This window comes from Myotis yumanensis, unplaced genomic scaffold (genome assembly GCF_028538775.1).
Source record: "Myotis yumanensis isolate MYYU_CA2020_CCGP unplaced genomic scaffold, mMyoYum1.0.hap1 SCAF_7, whole genome shotgun sequence".
In the NCBI taxonomy this organism is placed as follows: Eukaryota; Metazoa; Chordata; class Mammalia; order Chiroptera; family Vespertilionidae; genus Myotis; species Myotis yumanensis.
The window spans coordinates 14,101,001-14,116,811 of NW_027223758.1; the positions used below are offsets into that span (position 1 = coordinate 14,101,001).

Sequence of the window (15,811 nt, forward strand, 5' to 3'; positions counted from 1 at the left end):
CTCTCTGCCCTGTCACCTTTGCTCACCTAGACTCTGGGCGTGGCCTGGGGAGAGTGGGAGTTCCTGTAGGTTTACTGTGAGGGAAAGAGAGAGAGAGAGAGAGAGAGAGAGAGAGAGAGAGAGAGAATATGAGGGAAATACCCAGAAACAGAAGAAATCCCAATATATATCCCCAAAACCCTTAAATCACAAGTTCTAGTTCAGAGGAGGCAGTCCATTCCACCTCCTTTCCAGCTGACTAGATGGGAGGACCTAGAATTGTACGTTTTAGCGTAGTTGTGGAGAGTTCTTACGACGTACACTCCCTGGACCCCACTCTAGGAGATCCTGTTACAAAAAGCTAGTGACGCAGGAGTCCGTGTTTCTTGGACATTCTTTAGAGTTTCCACATTGAGCCAAGTTTGGGAACTGTTTTAATCACCATACTGATGCTGCACTTCAGAGCTTTTGAGATGGCCCTGCTCCATTAAATCCCCATGTTATTGGACAGGGACCATCCAGAACAGGTAAACCCCTGGCCAGCCTGTAGTGTGTGGGTTCTTGACTTTATGCAGGAGAGATTTCACAGCATAAGTACAGGTGATATAGACAGTACTTTGATTAAAGCTAGGGACAGTGAAACAGGAAGAGCCTAGGACAGAAGCAACAGGAGAGAGAGGCAGGGCTGCTTTGGCTCTCTAGGAATGTTACAGGAAAGAAGTGAGCCAAGGTGAGGCTTCTGCCAGCTCACTGGAAAGTCAGAGAAAAGGGACCTTGGAGACAAGTTCAAGGGGTTAGCCAGGGGTGAGCTGCCACTGCCCATTGCTCCTCTGGTTGCAAATTTCCTGGGGTCCCTTAGGAGATGCATGCCTGTGGGGGAAGGGAAAGGTATGCGCATGCTCCTGGGAGGGAGAGCTTTGCTGGGTCCTTTGTCTTGAAGAGTTAAACTGGGAGTTTAGGGAAGGTCTCAGGGGAAGATCTCATACAATATTCATCAATTTTATGCTGATACACCAAATGAGATTTATTCCCATAATTTCATCTGTCCTTGTATGTGGTTGGCAAATGGTGCTAATTGGACTTCCAATATCTACTAGCATCTCTTTGAGTAGGATGATTTAAGCTATTTACCCTCTGGTTAGGAAGGAGAAGTGTAAACCATTTACTCTTGGGTCCTTGATTATGGAAGATAGGATGTTGTGACTTACTAGATGGCTGTAAACTGCCTGGCCATTTAACTCTCTGTCCTAGTTTCCCTAATCCACTTATCAAAGAATTTTCCTAGCTTCTTACAGTCCTGCCTCACCTGTAGACTGCTCTGCTTTTCCAGTGCTTACGTTCTTTTTTTTCTATTCAGTTTTCCTCTTTACTCCTGCATTTACTGCCACCTCCAATTTCCTGCCCCCAAAATACACAAGTTAGAATAATGCATGTAGTAATAGTAAATAAACTCTACTTGAAGATCTGAGATTTCCTTCTACTTTTGGAGTCCAGCTGATATTGTTGTAATAAGCTAGCTATTAATAATAGGAAAGGAGCAAAAGGGGGAGGTCAGACATTATAAGCACAGCCATCTGGGCACCTTTACCAGGAAGCTGAAACTTTAGACTCCCCAGGGAATCACTGGCCATTCCCCAAAGATCACTAGGGGTAGGGGAGATGGACACGTGTGCAGTAAAGTCAGGGTGACGTGGGGAAGGTCCCTGTCAGTCAAACTTGGGAACAGAAATCGTTTGCTAGAAGGACTGGGGCCACTGCAAACCTGTGAAAATTTGGGGATATATAATCCCAAGACAAAGGAATTCTCACCCTCTTGGCTCTTGTGACTCTCTTACATTTGCCCATGTTCCTCCAGAGCCGTGTGGCCCTAGAGGCCCCATGGCAGATGGCCATGCAGACCCCACATGCAATGGACTGCTGGACTGCTGCGGGGAACACACACGAAGCTAGCCTGCTGGGTTGGACTTGCCCCAACATGGAACGGAAACTCTGGGCGATGGCTTTGATCCCAGCCCTGCTAAAGGCAAAGACGGACTCCTTCCTTGGTGGGACTACTGGAAATGGAACCTGGGAAGCGCAGGGATTTAATTCCACAGAAATAAAGCTTTCTACAATATCTCATCCTCCCGTGCGAGTCTCAGAAAATTCCTTTTCTCATGATATCACAAGAAGCTCACTCCCCCTCTCCTCCCAGCAACAGGTAGGTACGTGGAGAGCTCCCTACAGATAACACTGAAATGTGTAAACTCTGTGACGTTTGCTTCAGTTATCTTTCTAGGAGTTTGGGCCTTCTTGCCTTGCTCTCTGAAAGCATGGTCTTAGATAGATTTTGTGTGGCAGTGACCACAGAGTACCAATTAATAGTTTGAAATTGTCACAAGCTCTCATTTGGCAGTGATCTTTGTATTTGCGTAACCACCTCTGCTTTAGCATTGCCAAATGTAAACGATGTAGACGAGGCTTTGTATTAAAAAACAAACAAACAACTCCCTCTGGGACAGTCCTGGAAATCTTTGGCAGACAATGGCATCTATCTATGGATACTTCTCCTAGGAGATGAGAATTTTTATTGGAATTCAGATATTGTGTCCCAGGAGATCCACCGCCAACGGAAAACATTATGTAAAGGATAAAGAGAGCTCAATGGCTCACATCCATTGAAAAGAATTCAGTCAATAAAAACAGTGAATTATGCATATATTCCACATATGCAACTCAATTATAATCAAGCAAGAGAGGACCATTAGAAGGTTGCAATATGGGAAGACTGAAAAATAACTCTGAATTTATATTGGGAGAAATGATACATTCTTAAATGTCTTGCTCTGGAGGTAAAAATGTCTCTTTCTGCCAGCTGTTACTGGGTGGGTGAGTGGGTAAATGGGCATCACACAGTTAAAGAAGTTATTTTTGTGTGTGGCTGCTCTGGATTTCCTTTTGCAGAACTAGACTGTAGGTTGAGCATTCCATTCTGTGATCCGGGTATCTCATCCATCCACTGGCCACATGCCAGTTGTGCCGAGCAGGAATTCCTGAACCAACATAATGCTGAGCGTTTAAGGTGATCTTTCTGGAAGCCAGGGGTCATTTTCCATTTCCCGCATACTTAAAGGACTAAACTTCACCTTGGCCTAAAACCCCACCCCCAGCGCCAGCGGTCAGGGAGATTCGACCCCACCCTGGCCCGCTCTGCACACCGCTGGGAGCTGTCCTTGACCCCAGCCGAACCAACCTGCGCTTCGCGCCTGCGCTCCCACCTCCAGGGTGGGTCCCGGACTACAAATTCCGGCAGGCTGTGCGCACCGCGCCTGCGCGCGCCGCCTTGCGAGAAGGGAGCGAAGGCGTGGTAGGCGCACTCAGCCGGCAGAGGAGGCTGTGGCGGCGGCGTTAGGAAGTATGGACAACGCAGGGAAGGAGCGCGAGGCAGTCCAGCTGATGGCGGATGCCGAAAAGCGACTTAAGGCCTCCCACTCCTTCCTCCGAGGGCTGTTTGGGTGAGCGTCAGGCCGCGCGCGTCCTGAGGGGGTCTCCATCCCCGGCCCATCCCCGGTCGACTGCCCCCCAACGCGTCCCTCTGGGAGCCTCTAGGGCCCCCAGACCTCTGCACGACGCGGTCTCTACAACCCTTAGAAAGCCCAGGGACCTCCAGCCCCAGCGCACCCTCCCGGGATTCTCTAGGGCCCACAGAACCTACTCCTATGCCCCACTGTGTCCCCTCGGGCACGGAGCTGTCTTCGCGTTGGTGCGAGGATCCCACGGCCTTACGGGTCCGCGGCAGCCGGGTGTGCGGTGGCCCTAACCGCAGTGGCTGGACGGATTGGCTCGTTTCGCCCCCGCTGAGCCCGCGTAGCTAGGGAGACCTGTGTGGCGTCGGCGGAAGGCGGCCCGGGGAGTCCGCGGGGCTGCACCTTGGACCCCCGGTTCGCGCATCTGGGGTGCGATGCGCCCCGCGGTGGAGCAGACGGCCCCCAGCACCCCTAGCCCAGCGTCCGTGTGCCCATTTTCATTGCGCCAAAGTAGACATTTAATAAATAGCCGTTGGATGGACGGATGTTTTCTCAGCTTAGCATTTTTCCTTCACCAGAGATCGATGTAATTGCGGGGGCCGCCTGTTTGGTTAAGGATAACGCAGCGAATCACTCTCATTTCCTGTAATTCTTCCATGCTCTTCTGGGGAAGGTCTTAAATTCGGACTTTGCAGAAAGCAAAGCCTGCATTGACAGTTCTTGGAAGCATTGTGGGCAGGTGAATATGTGAATGATTCAGCTGTTTAGAATTAGAGAGGCAGAACTATCGCGGGTTTTGTTGTTGTTGTTTTTTCCCTTTTGAAAGTGAAAGATCCTCTGCTGACACCAGGAGCGCATTTTTTATTCTTGAGAAGGGCAAGTGGCCCATACTCAGCCATTGCATTAGTAGACGCGGCTTTATTTCTGTACAATTCAGTTTGGAATCTGCTTGTTTTGCCAGCTTCATTCTTCAGGTTGTGGTCCTTGACCGTTGTTGACACATCCCCAGGAACTGCTTAAATGCAGGTTCCACGCTGTGCACAGCAGTGTGGGGTGCAAAGATACAGAAAGATAAGGCTTCCAGCCTTCAAGAACCTTTCCGAGGGCATGTATCCCAGCTGGGTTCAAAATTCCTCATGTGATGTGTAGTTCGAAATGCAGTGAATTCTAACTTTGTTCTCTTTTAAAAGTTACCACCGTGCATAAGGAACACTGCCCAATACTTGATGCTAACACCAAACAATAGCTCCTTTCTCTGATTCAGAAAACGCTTACAATTTATTTTGATAAAATTTAATGTCCTAGTGTCTCATGTCAGGAGACGTTTTAATGTCACAGCATATTTCAAGCCCGGGTGTCCTTCCCTGGAAGAGAATTTGTAATTGGCAGGAGAAAAAAGCATGCCAGCACTTGATGCTTGTTTCAGGGGAACATATTGCTTTTTTTTTTGTTTGTTTTTATAAAGAGGTGTTGTATCATTGTTTTTGTGAAATTAGGCCAAATCTTGTCATTAATCCTAAAAGGATTTTGAAAAGCCTTTTTTTTCTTTTGAAGGCCTTTTTGTTTTGAAAGAAACATCTATTTTTCCTTGGCTGGTAATCACCAATTGTTTTGTTGTTGTTAATATTTTTCCATTGATTTTTAGAGTGGAAGGGAGGGAGGGGGGGCGGGGGAGAGAGAGAGAGAGAGAGAGAGAGATGATCGGTTGCTTCCTGCTTGCAGCCCATCAGGGACTGGGGATCCAGCCTGCAACCAAGATAGGTGCCTTTGACTGAATCAAACCAAAGACCCTTGAGTCCACTGGCTCACGCTCGAGTCTAACCACTGAGAACCTGGCTATTGCCCAGCTGGTGCTTTAAAGGGGACAGGTGATGCTGTTTTGAGGATGTGGCAGCCATTAAAATGTGCTCAGCATTTTGCAGATATTTTACATCATGTATTCAGTCTTAACTACACATTAAAACCTATTAGGAGTTCATCTTCTTCACTCAATGTTTATCCACCACCCACATTTGTGGCAGTACTGTATCCTCAAAACTATTCTCTAGCTCTTCCTTTTTGTGGCTTTCAGTAAAATTAAATGAAAATATGCATTGTATGTTCCCAAGAAAAAAATCAGCCATGTATTATTTTGTGTGTAAGGCACAAGTCCCGTGCTTGTTTTAGAAATGTCAGTGTTCCCTCCCATAGAAAAAGAGATGTCGAGGAGGCACAACCATCACAAGAAACCAGTTAGCGAGTGGGGCTTTGTGTTTCCTCTTGACTGCCAGTTCAGCAGTGATGTGTTTTGTGGTTGTGGAATTAAATTAAAACGCACTCTTTCTGAATGGGTTACCATAGTATAGCAAAACTGCCAGCAAAAGAGTCGTGTTTTCATTTTATGTGTTTCCAGAGGTGAGCTATTGAATTTGGTACTTGATTTCAAATTTCGATTTAGAATATTAGTGAACTGCTTAGAATGATCTCTAAATGAGTTGCTTAGTAGGGCTTGGATTTGTCAGTTTTGACAATAAGATAGTTTTGCAAGGCTAAGGCCTCTGTTACTACCCCTCCATCTTGCTGTTAGGAGACCAGATTGGGGATAGCCTGCACCTCAAAGAGAGTGGCTGCTTAAGAATGACAGATGTTCTGGATGATTAGTGCTTTCTTCTCTTGCTTTTGAATGTTCCCCCATCGCAAAGCTTATAACAGAGACATAAATCTGGCAGTGTCAAAATAAATTTAATGAAATAACCCTACCTAGTTATCTTGAAATAATTGTAAGTCTAGAATTTCTATTTGTGAAAACAGGGAATAGTTCTTACTCATTGTGGACCATTAATTATCAGTTTGCTTTTTTAAGAGAGAGAGAATGAAAATGAGAGAGAAATATCAATTTGCTGTCCCCCTTATTTATGCACTCATTGGTTTATTCTTGTATGTCTCCTGACCCCGGATCGAACCCACAACCTTGGAGTATCAGGGTAACGCTCTAACCAACTGAACTATCCAGCCAGGACTCAGTATTTACTCAACTTTATTTTGAGAAAGATTTTGCTTTAAGTTTTTCTAAAATGTGGGGATATGTGATACCATTTGTAAAACATTTAAGTCTCCCTCAGTTACAATAGATATTCAAATGTAGATTAATTTTTTTTAAAAAGTCAATAGCTCAGATTTAGAAACAGGTAGTATATTTCTTATGTACTACTATCAGCAATAGAATATTCTATATACTGGATAGTTATTTTCTATATATTACATAATATATATTATATATGAACTATAATAAATACAGCTCTAATTCTCTCACTTACTAATTTGGTGACCCTGGCCAAGTAAATCATACCCAGAGCTTCTGTATTTTTCAGCTTTCAAATGGGCAGAGGGAAATAATCTACTTTTCAAAATTGTAAGGATTGAATGAGGTATCAGAATGCTTATTAAGCTGCACAGAGCTATATTGCTATTATATCATTTGGTTTTTCCAATTATAGTGTCAAGTTACAGTTTGTGTATTAAACTGTATGAGTTACCATAGTATAGCAAAACTGCCAGCAAAAGAGTAATGTTTTCATTTTATGTGTTTCCAGAGGTGAGCTATTGAATTTGGTACTTGATTTTTAAATTCCAATTTAGAATCTTAGTGAACTGCTTAGAACAGGGGTAGGGAATGTCTGGCCCTTGGGCCGTATAAGGCCTGAGAAATCATTTGGTCTGGCCCTGCCAGGGCATTATGGTTGAGTTAATTAAATGTTTGACCAAATATAGCAGGCTAATTTTTAAGTTGATAATTGTGTATTGCCCAAAAATGATGTTATAAATATCCAAATGGCCTTTGGCAGAAAAAAGATTCTCCACCCTGGCTTACAATGATCCCTAAATGAACTGCTTAGTATGGCCTGGGTTTGACAGTAAGATAGTTTTGAATGGCTAAGGCCTCTCTTATTATTTTCTCCATCTTGTTACTAAGAGACCAGATTGGGGATAGACTGCATAGTGCACATCAGATTGGCCTTTTTCTGTTTGCATTTTTGCAGTGTTCACCATTTATTCTCTCACTAGAGGCCCAATGCATGAAATTCATGCAAGAGGCTCGGCCCTCGCAGACCCAGCTTCGTCCGGAAGGATGTCCAGGAGGTCGTTCGGCTGTCTGGTCTAATTAGCATATTACGCTTTTATTATTATAGATTCCTGTGAGCCCTGTGAGGTGCATACTTGTTTATAAAAGGTAGGGATAACCCAGTGGTTGTATGTGGCTCTAGAATGTAAGCCCCTAGGGAGTCTGTCTTATTTTATTACTGTGGCATACCTCATTGTGGTGAGCAAGGGAGCATCCCTAAAAGGAATCACTGGTTAATTAGGGGAGACCTCTCCAAAAAGCCAATAGAATCACACACAGGTTACCTACACAAAGAGTGGGAGCTTATGCAATAGAAGTGAGCTGAGCAAGCATCTGGCACCAAGTCCCAGTCACTGGCAGCATCACAGGTGGAGAGGCGGTGTCATTCTCAAGCCAGGTGGCTACAGCGGTGGCACAGGTCCAGTGGAGTGGAAGTCTGGCAGGGCTCTGAACATGATCCTTGGTACAGCCAAGCTTGAGGACTGGGTGGTCAGAGCTCTGAGTTTTTATAGCCCACTAGAGGCCCGGTGCAAGAAATTTGTGCACTGAGGGGAGGGGGGTTCCCTCAGCCTGGCCTGCGCCCTCTTGCAGTCCGGGACCCCTCACTCCTTACCACCTGCCTGCTCGCTGCTGTTTACGCTTGGCTCACTGCTCCTTAGCGCTGCTGCAGAGGTATGAGAGGCTCCTGCCACCGCCACTGCACTCACCAGCTGTGAGCCCAGCTTCTGGCTGAGTGGTGCTCCCCCTGTGGGAGCACACTGACCACCAGGGGGCAGCTCCTGCGCTGACATCTGCCCCCTGGTGATCAGTGCGCATCACAGTGACTGGTCATTTCACCATTCGGTCGATTTGCATATTAGGGTTTTATTATATAGGACAGGGGTGGGCAAACTTTTTGACTCGAGGGCCACAATGGGTTCTTAAACTGGACCGGAGGGCCGGAACAAAAGCATGGATGGAGTGTTTGTGTGAACTAATATAAATTCAAAGTAAACATCATGACATAAAAGGGTACGGTCTTTTTTTTTTTAGTTTTATTCATTTCAAACAGGCCGGATCCGGCCCTCGGGCTGTAGTTTGCCCACGGCTGATATAGGATAAGCGGTGGAGGTCCCACTCATATTGGTGTCTAGATGGAGCCCTTGTCCAAGTGTCCAGACTTATGATTTTGGTCATTCCAGTCCCCTCCTAGAGGCATTCCTGATGCACCCCCTTACCTTAGTCTTGACATAGCACTTGGCATAACTGTCATGGCTGACAGTGACTCCATTTTATATGGTTAAAGGTGTCCAAAAAGTCTGATAATGCTCTTGCTCTATACAGTCACTCAGCACATGGTATGCAGTAGGCACGTAGTGAATATTGGTGGAGAGAATATGTGAATGCTAATACAAATGCTGATTTTTATTTTTATTTATTTTTTACTCTTTTGTCTGGTTTTCAAGAGCAAAGGCAACAACATGAAAGTGAGTTCATGTCACTTCTATGTTTTACTTAAATATCTGTTTATTATAAATATAGTAGCTATATATGGTAGAAAAATGCAAGGAATACAGAACGATTTCAATTAAAAAGTAAAATTTTCCCTGAATCTTCTCTCCTAAACATTACTCCCTAGAAGTGACTTTTTATCTTTATTCTTTTATTTTTTTAATATATTTCTTATTGATTTCAGAGAGGGAGAGAGAGATGGAAGCATCGATGAGAGAGAATCATTGATTGGCTGCCCCCTTCCTGGGGTTCAAGCCAGCAACCTGGGCATATGCCCTGACCAGGAATCGAACTATGACCTCCTGATTCATATGCCGATGCTCAACTATTAAGCCACACCAATCGGGCTGACTTATTAATATTAGACAGAATCTATCAATTGTGCTAAAAATGATGAATTTAGCATGGCCTTGCATTTTCTCCTTTACTTCCTGATTTTACTAAATTAATTCTCAGTTTCTAAATACTACTTTTTATATGTAAATAATATCTAAAGCTGTAATTCTACTTTAAAATTAAAAAAAAAATATTTCCCACCCTAGTCGGCTTGGCTGAGTGGATTGAGCTTCGGCCTGCGGACCAAAGGGACCCAGGTTTGATTCAGGTCAAGGACACATACCTTGGTTGCAGGCTCCTCCCTGGCCCAGGACCTAGTCAGGCATGTGCACGAGGCAAGCAATCGATGTGTTTCTCTCACAATGTTATTTCTCTGTCTTTCCCTCTCTCTTCCATTCTCTCTAAAAATCAATGGAAAATAGGCTCTGGTAAGGATTAAAAAATATATATATGAATATATTTCCCTATTTCTGTGAGTTATAGAGTGGCTGTGAACGTATGGTCCAAACTGGGATTGATTGATTGATTGATTGATTGATTGATTTTAGAGAGAGAGGAAGTGAGACTGACAGACAGATATAGATTTGTTGTTCCACTTACTTATGCATTCATTGGTTGCTATTTGCATGTGCCCTGATCAAGTATTGAAACCACAACCTTGGCCAAACTGGGATATTTTTGAGGTATCAGGAAAATAGATATAAATCAAGGGTGTTCATACAACCAAGATATAGGGTTATCCTAGTTATAGAAGACTTTATAATCTATTTTTATGCTTTTAATTTTTGATTTTATGATTAGATTATAAAATCAGTAAAGCTTTTATACCTTCAAAATTTTTTCAGTGACTGACAGAGTTCACAGTAAGGAAACTTAGTAAGAGAATTTCAGAATGTTAGCTATTTCTGTATTTAAATGGAGCTTATTGTAAGAATGGTATTTAATTAAAATCTAACTAATATATCACTACTTTCTTGGTTCAAGTATATACTTTTTCATGGTAAGGAAGTATCTGTCAATTCCTGTCTTAATGGATGTTTTCATTAGGTATTGAATGAAGTTACATTTTTAAGGCCTTTTCAATATCTGTGGAGGTAAACATGATTTTTCTCCTTTGTTATTAATATGTTAATTCATGAATTTCCTCATAATGAACTGTCCTTGCATTCCTTGAATAAACCCTCTAGGTTATAATGTATTTCTCTTAATGGGCTAATGGATTCTGTTTTTAAATATCTTATTTCTAATTATTTTATTTCTAACCAGAGGCCCGGTGCACGAATTCTTGCACGGTTGGGGTCCCTCAGGGTGGCCTGCAGAGATCGGCCCCTGGCTTTTGCCCCCAGCCTCACAGCCCCAGCTAGCGACCCCAGCCTTGCAGCCCCGCAGCCCCGCCTTGGCCTGGTGCCACCCCCTCACCTGCTTCACCATCTCCCCTGCAGGGCGATCAATTGGGGCAGGCCCCCCACCCGGCTCCCTCAGCACCTGGGTGGGGAAGATATTCCCCTTTCGGGGCTTTCCAGCTGCATTTTAAATGAGGTTTTCTTTATTTAGGTTCACAGGACAAAAACAAGACTTCACATTATTTGATGATCAATTGGTTTTTAAAACTCAAATGCATTGCCCTAGCCAGTTTGGCTAGAGCATTGGCCTGGAGACTGAAATGTCCCGGGTTCGATTCCTGATCAAGGGCACGTGCTTGGGTTGCAGGCTCGATCCCCAGTAGGGGACATGCAGGAGGCAGCCAATCAATGATTCTCTCTTATCATTGATGTTTCTATCTCTCTCTCCCTCTCCCTTCCTCTCTGAAATCAATAAAAATAAAAAAATTTAAAAACACACACACAAATGACTTATCTGCATGTAGATATCATCTGAGCCCTCTGAAATAATGGGCCTGTAATTTTCCTGAGCTGATTCCCTGCCAGCCCTCTAAATGGGAACGGACAGGATGGCATAGTGAAGAGAAGCAGGGACTCACAGGCTGACTTCAAGGACTCAAGACACAGCGCCCCTACTCGCTGACGTCGGTGGAACATAGGGCTGTGACCAAGCTTCCTCAGTGTAATATGGGCGGGGGTTGGACACTCTGTTTTTTCTAACCTGAAGTTTAATGTTCTTTCCTTGGCATTAAGGGGCAGGAACTTTATTTCCTGTGTTTCCTGGCACACACTGATCTCAATGAATGATTCCTGAGTAAGCATGGTCGAAAAGAGGGGGGAGGTCAGCCTTGCCCCAGGAATTGGAGGGAAGGGGGAAGTCCGCTGGGCTGCTTGGTGGTGGGGATGGTGCTGGTGGTTCTTGTTCAGGCTGGTCACAGTTTTCTTCATGGTGGTAAAGTGTTTTCTTCTTCAAGGTTAAGATACCATAATAGCAAAAAATAGTCAATTTGGCCCAATTTAGCTTTCTTAATGTCAATTTAGTATCATTATATACATTATATCCACTTTATAATGTAGTTTACCTCACAGAAACTTGTTTCTGTTTTCTAGACTCTTCTACCTCACTATGTAGTCTCTGGATAATAATCAGTTGCATTATTTGATTGTGAGCTCTGAATAATTGTCCTTAAAACTTATAAAAATTAACGTTCATATGTACTAGTAAAAGAATAGGCATTTGAAATAATTTCAGAAGTCCTTTTATTTCATTAAATTTCAAACTTAAGTTATTTTTATAAGTGACTTTATCTAGTACTTTGAAAATAATACTATGTTTTTTCTTGTGTGTTTTTTTAAAAAAAAACACGTGTATTTATTGATTTCAGAGAGGAAGGGAGAGGGAGAGAGAGAAGAAACATCAATGATGAGAGAGAATCATCAGCTGCCTTTTGCACGTCCCCCCCAGTGGGGACTGAGCCCACAGTGCAGGCATGTGCCCTGACTGGGAATCCAACCGTGACCTCCTGGTCATAGGTTAACACCCTCAACCACTGAGCCACACTGGCCTAGGCAAAAATACTTACGTTTTAAGAGATGTGAGGGTCTTGAGTCTAGCAGGGTGCACTTAATATTTTTATAATGATCACTAGACTTGAAATCAGGTGTTCAGTTTCACCACTGACCTTGCCTGAATGACCTTGGGTGAGCCATAACCTCCAGATACAGTTTTCTCTTCTTTAAAGTTGATATAGCGTCTTTCATGATTGTTGCAATAGTGAAATGACATAACGTGGAAATAACCAGCATAAAACCTGGCATAATGTAGGCGTTCTATCTCTGAAAATAATAGGATGAAGTATATGTTAATTAAGCTAGTTCTATTTGGAAACCTTTAATAAGAATGATTGTGTTATAATTATAGTTAAAGATCCCTGGTATACTTTAGAAAAACAAGACACAAGAAAATAGCAAGCCTTTGTTAGATCCAAAGAGCTATGGTTAATATTGAAAACTCTGTCATGTTGGGAATTTTTCATTGTGGAAATTAGCTAATTGGTTTTTTAAAATATATATGTGCAGATGTGAAGTGAAGGAAAAGGAGCATGAGGTGTGAGTAAGAAAAGGCTTAGCTATTCTTCACTTTCACTTTTGGTATGGCTTGTTGCCATCTTGTCACTCGCTGCGTGACATAGCCCCCAAAGCTTTTTTGTTTGTTTTTTTATATGTATGTACATATACATTAAAAGTGTAGAAATCAATCATTTTAGCATATTCATGGAGCTGTGTAACCATTGCAACAATCAGTTTTAGAACATATTCATAATCCAGAAGGAAACTCTGCCATTTTTTTTTCAGCACTCCCACTCTAGGCAGCCAGTAATCTGTTTTCTGTCTCTATGGATTTGCCTGTTCTATACCTTTCATCTATATATATAAAAGCCAAGTGACTGGAATGACTGGTTGCTATGACATACACTGTAGCTGCCAACCGGCCCGATCTGGGGCGGGGCTGGCCAGCCAACCTCCCGTGGCCCCTACCCCTGGCTGAACCACACCTGTGCACAAATTCATGCACCGGGCCTCTAGCATAAGTGGAATTGTACAATATAAGCTCATTTGTGACTGGCTTCTTTCACTTAACATATAATGCTTTCAAGGCTCATCCACATTATATCATGTATCAGGACTTCATTCCTTTTTATTGTCTAATAATATGTCTGTGTGTGTATACCACATTGTACTTATTCATTTATCAGTTGATGGACATTTTGGTTGTTTCCACTTTTTGACTATTTTGAATAGCTAGAGGCCCAGTGCATGAAATTAATGCGGGGGGGGGGGGGGTCCCTCAGCCCGGCCTGCACCCTCTCGCAATCCGGGACCCCTCAGGGGATGTCTGACTGCCGGTTTAGGCTCGATCCTGCGGGCCTAAACTGGCAGTCAGACATCCCTCTCGCAATCTAGGACCGCTGGCTCCTAGCCACTCACCTGCCTGCCTGATCGCCCCTAACCACTTGCCTGCCTGCCTGATCGCCCCTAACCACTCACCTGCCTGCCTGATCGCCCCTATCCATTCTGCCTGCCTGTCTGATCACCCCTAACCACTCTGCCAGCCTGTCTGATCACTCCTAACCACTCTGCCAGCCTGCCTGATTGCCCCTAACCGCTCACCTGCCTGCCTGATCGCTCCTAACCACCTCTACCTCAGCCCCCGCCGCCACATCTTCGTCCGGAAGGATGTCCAGAATGACATCTGGAAGGTCATTCTGCTGCCCGGTCTAATTAGCATATTACGCTTTTATTATTATAGGTGATGTACAAACATCCATAAAGGATTTTATGCCTTCAGTACATAAATGCAATTATAAAAATCATACTAATTGAGTACATACTCCGGGTCAAGTCCTGCAATGGCAGTTATTATGGATTATTTCTTTGATCCTCATAATAACCCTGAGGTATCCTATATAATAAAAGGGTAATATGCAAATTGACCCTAACAGCAGAACGACTGGGAATGATTGGTCACTATGACACACACTGACCACCAGGGGGAAGATGCTCAATGCAGGAGCTGCCTCCTCGTGGTCAGTGTGCTCCCACAGGGGGAGCTCTGCTCAGCCACAAGCCAGGCTGACGGCTGCCAGCACAGCGATGGTGGCGTGAGCCTCTCCCATCTCCTCAGCAGCGCTAAGGATGTCCAACTGCAGATTAGGCCTGATCCCCCGAGGGGTCCCAGACTGCGAGAGGGCACAGGCTGGGCTGAGGGACTCCCCTGAGTGCACAAATTTTTGTGCATTGGGCCTCTAGTAGATAATATTATCCTCAGTTTACACATGCAAAAATAGAGGCTCTAAGAATTAAAGAACTAGGCTAGAGTCAGTCGGTAGTTACTGTTGTCTAAGATATAATTCATACCTGGGCCTACCAGCTAAACTGCAGTTAACTGCATGCCTCTGAGCTGGAGTTTGAAGCCTGTTGGAGTTCCTGGCATATGCAGATGCCCTCATTCATGTTCATGTCATACTCACTTTTGTCAGCCTTGACCTTTCTTGTCTCTTAGTCTTTTTTAAAAACATGTTTTATTGATTTCGGAGAGGGAGAGAGAGAGAAAGATAGAAATATCAATGATGAGAGAGAATCATCGATCGGCTGCCTCCTGCACACCCCCTACTGGGGATCAAGCCCACAACCCAGGCAGGTGCCCTTGACCAGAATTGAGCCTGGGACCCTTCAGTCCGCAGGCCCACACTCTATCAGCTAAGCCAGCGGTTCTCAACCTGTGGGTCACGACCCCTTTGGGGGTCGAACGACCTGTTCACAGGGGTCGCCTAAGACCATCCTGCATATCAGATATTTACATTACGATTCATAACAGTAGCAAAATTACAGTTATGAAGTAGCAACAAAAATAATTTTATGGTTGGGTCACAACATTAGGAACTGTATTTAAAGGACCAGAAGGTTGAGAACCACTGTGCTAAGCCAAACTGGCTAGAACTATTAGTATTTATGTCCATACTTCACTCTCAGTTACTCATCATTAGTATTTATGTTCATACTGCACAGTTACAGTCTGCTGTGTCATGGTTTTCCTCTGGTTATTCTGTGTTTATAATATAGATAGCTAAGATAGAGAAACGTCTTTAATTGAGGGGCCTGAGCTTAGTGAAAACAAGGTTGATTTTGAAAATTGGTGGAAGTTATAGAGGGTTATTTTGGTCTTTATGTGAGAAGAAATTTCTAAGCAGCTAAAACTGTTCCTCAATGTAATCAGCTGCCTGGTGAAGAACTTTCTAGAACTGAATGTTCTAAAGGCAGCAGTGGGTTCCCTCCTCTAAGGATGTTATAAAATGCATGTCCACACCAGTGAGTGGCAGGAGCCTAAGGCCCCTTCCACCCTGGGAAGGGCTTGCTCCCTGCCACAGCTGACAGATAATATTAGCCATAGAGCAGTGTGACTCGTTCTTATATGCTCTGGCTTCAGGTTTTGTTTTCATTTTCAAGTCTAAATA

General features: G+C 44.0%; 1 protein-coding gene across 1 annotated transcript in view; it reads left to right on the plus strand.

Moving 5' to 3' along the window:
* The first annotated feature begins 3,310 nt into the window (after positions 1–3,310).
* NAPB (NSF attachment protein beta) overlaps positions 3,311–15,811 on the plus strand; it is a 38,916-nt gene continuing 26,415 nt past the window's right edge. The window contains exon 1 of the mRNA XM_070419813.1: positions 3,311–3,473. Coding sequence (XP_070275914.1) covers positions 3,376–3,473 — 98 coding nt within the window. The 5' untranslated portion in view covers positions 3,311–3,375. The remainder of the gene's footprint in view (positions 3,474–15,811) is intronic.